This window comes from Gekko japonicus, unplaced genomic scaffold (genome assembly GCF_001447785.1).
Source record: "Gekko japonicus isolate JY-2015 unplaced genomic scaffold, Gekko_japonicus_V1.1 scaffold4889, whole genome shotgun sequence".
In the NCBI taxonomy this organism is placed as follows: domain Eukaryota; kingdom Metazoa; phylum Chordata; class Lepidosauria; order Squamata; family Gekkonidae; genus Gekko; species Gekko japonicus.
Window position 1 is genome coordinate 33346 of NW_015174396.1, and position 2292 is coordinate 35637.

Here is a 2292-nt window from a genome sequence, read left to right on the forward strand (position 1 = left end):
GTGACTGAAGATAAGCTGCGGCAGCCATTTTGTGGCCGGCTCTGCCTCCCGTGGCAGCCATTGTGTGTCTGTGCCCACCATGCTGTATCGAAATCTCAAAGACAGCCGCAGGCTCAAAAAGGTTGGGGGGGCCCTGGCCTAACAACAGTGGCCTGCCTCACAAGACTGTTGTGATGATGACCGGACGATGGGTAGAGTTTGGGAAACCAAAGGGTACTATATAAAATGATCGTCGGCCAGTATCTTGCCTTAGGCCAGGGGAAGTTCCTCCAGCCCTAAATGGCTCCTGCCTTGGAAGGAGAGCACATTTGATCAGAGGAAGGCTTCTGACTTTGCTTAGCGGAACGGTGGAAAGGAGGCTACTGTTTTTTTAAAGGGGAGGACGAAGCTCTCCTTTTGCAGCGATGACCACGTGTGGTTCCCTCCCTCCGCAAGAGAAGCCGCCCACAGCCCGACCCTGCAGCCCGGTTCTCTCCGGGGACTCGAATCGTGGCCGCGAACCCCGCCACAGGCCAGACACGGGGGGACCCAAAGCCGACTTCCGGGTTCAGCGCCGCCCTGCTCCTACCTCGCCTGGCCGCCTTGGCTGTGATTTCGTGGACGGACCCTTTGGCTGCCCCGCAGATGAAGGGGAACTGCAGCCACGTGGCTGTCGACTTGAACTCCTTGAAGAGGTTGGAGAAGGAGAGGCGCACCACCTGGCTGTCCTGCCGAGCAAAACGGAACACGACCTCCTCAAGAGGGGGCAGGTCGCTCGTGTGCTGCCCCCCACATTCCGCTTATGCTAAACACAGGGAGACCCAAGAACTTGCAACGTACAGGAAACTCAATCTGAAAGGGCTTCTTTGGCAACTCTTATCCGACTCCTGGGACATCACCCACATTGTTTCCGTCTTAGTTTTAGTGCCTCTAAATGTGGAGGTCCCCCTCAGCCACCACGGCTAGTAGCCGTTGACAGACTTCTCCACCATGAATCTACCAAATCCTTTTCAAGCTGTTTCTTCCTCTTCCATATGGAGCCTCTGCTGCCCCACTGGGAGAGTAACATTACGGCAAACGCTCCTCCCACTCCTTGCTTTCCCTTATGCTCTATGATGCATGACTATTTCCCTAGCAGGCTTGGCGAAGTCCTCGCTTTGGGGAGCTGTTTCTTGAAGGAGCAAGCAAACACGGGGATGCCAGCAAGAGCTCCTGAAGGCCCCCTCGGTGGCTGAGCAAGGAGGCACTGCTAAAGACAACCCCTGGCTCGTGGACCCCACCTCACCCTGTGGGCTCACGTAACTACGCTGGCCATCGACGGTAAGGGACGAAGCCTTCACCCACCTCTGCAGCGACATCCAGGTGCACCACGAAACATTTGGTCGGCATGGGCTTGAAAAGGATGTAGAGGTAGCAGCCGGTGAGGCCGAGCGACTGCGTGCTGGTCTTGGGAAGCTGGAGGTAGTTGCTGGCGGGGATCGAACCGCTGATGCGATACACCGTGCCTTTCAGGGTCTTGTCCTGAACAGGGAACAGAGAGGGAGAGAGAGCTGTGAAGATGTGCACGGGAGAGACGGAAGAGGAGGAAGAGGAAATGGAGCCTGCCGTTTGGGGAGGGGACCCAAAATGAGCAGGAATTTTGTGGCACCTTCCAAACTAACTTGTTTATTCTACCGTAAGCTTTTGAAGATTGGAGCCCGCTTTCTCAACTTCACAGTTAAAGCAATTATTGTATTACTTATTGAGCAATTATCACGTTACTTATTATTTCATCTTTACAACGATCCCATGATGCAAACTCAGCTGAGAGATAGTAACTGCTCCAGAGCTTGGTGGCTGGGCAGCAATTTTACAAAATAGAGAAGGTAGAGAAATAAGTACTTTTCTCCCTTTCTCACAATACAAGAACTCGTGGGCACGCCGTGAAATTAATAAGCAGTAAGCTTAGAACAGATAAAGGGAAGCACTTCTTCAGCTAAAGAGAAATTAACACATGGAATTCACTGCCACAGGAATTGGTGGTGGCTACAAGCACAGACAACTTCAAGAGGGGATTGGAGAAACATATGGAGCAGAGAAGGAGGAAGAGGAGGAGATTGGATTTATACCCCGCCCTTCACTACCCGAAGGAGTCTCAGAGTGGCTTACAATCTCCTTTCCCCTCCCCTCCCCACAACAGACACCCTGTGAGGTAGGTGGGGCTGAGAGAGCTCTTGAGAGAGAGAGAGCTGCCCTTGAGAGAACAGCTCTGAAAGAACTTGTGACTGACCCAAGGTCACACCAGCAGTTGCATATGGAGGAGTGGGGAATCGA

The 2292-nt window shown here is 53.2% G+C and overlaps 1 protein-coding gene across 1 annotated transcript in view; it reads right to left on the minus strand.

Annotated features, from left to right (window-relative positions):
- The window catches only part of LOC107121458 (WD repeat-containing protein 90-like), a gene marked incomplete at its 3' end in the record, with an annotated part of 38463 nt that overhangs the window by 29070 nt on the left and 7101 nt on the right, over nt 1–2292 (minus strand). The window contains exons 3-4 of the mRNA XM_015424367.1: nt 1324–1500; nt 569–707 (exon numbers count right to left, since the gene is read on the minus strand). Of these exons, the coding sequence (XP_015279853.1) occupies nt 569–707; nt 1324–1500 (316 nt within the window). The remainder of the gene's footprint in view (nt 1–568; nt 708–1323; nt 1501–2292) is intronic.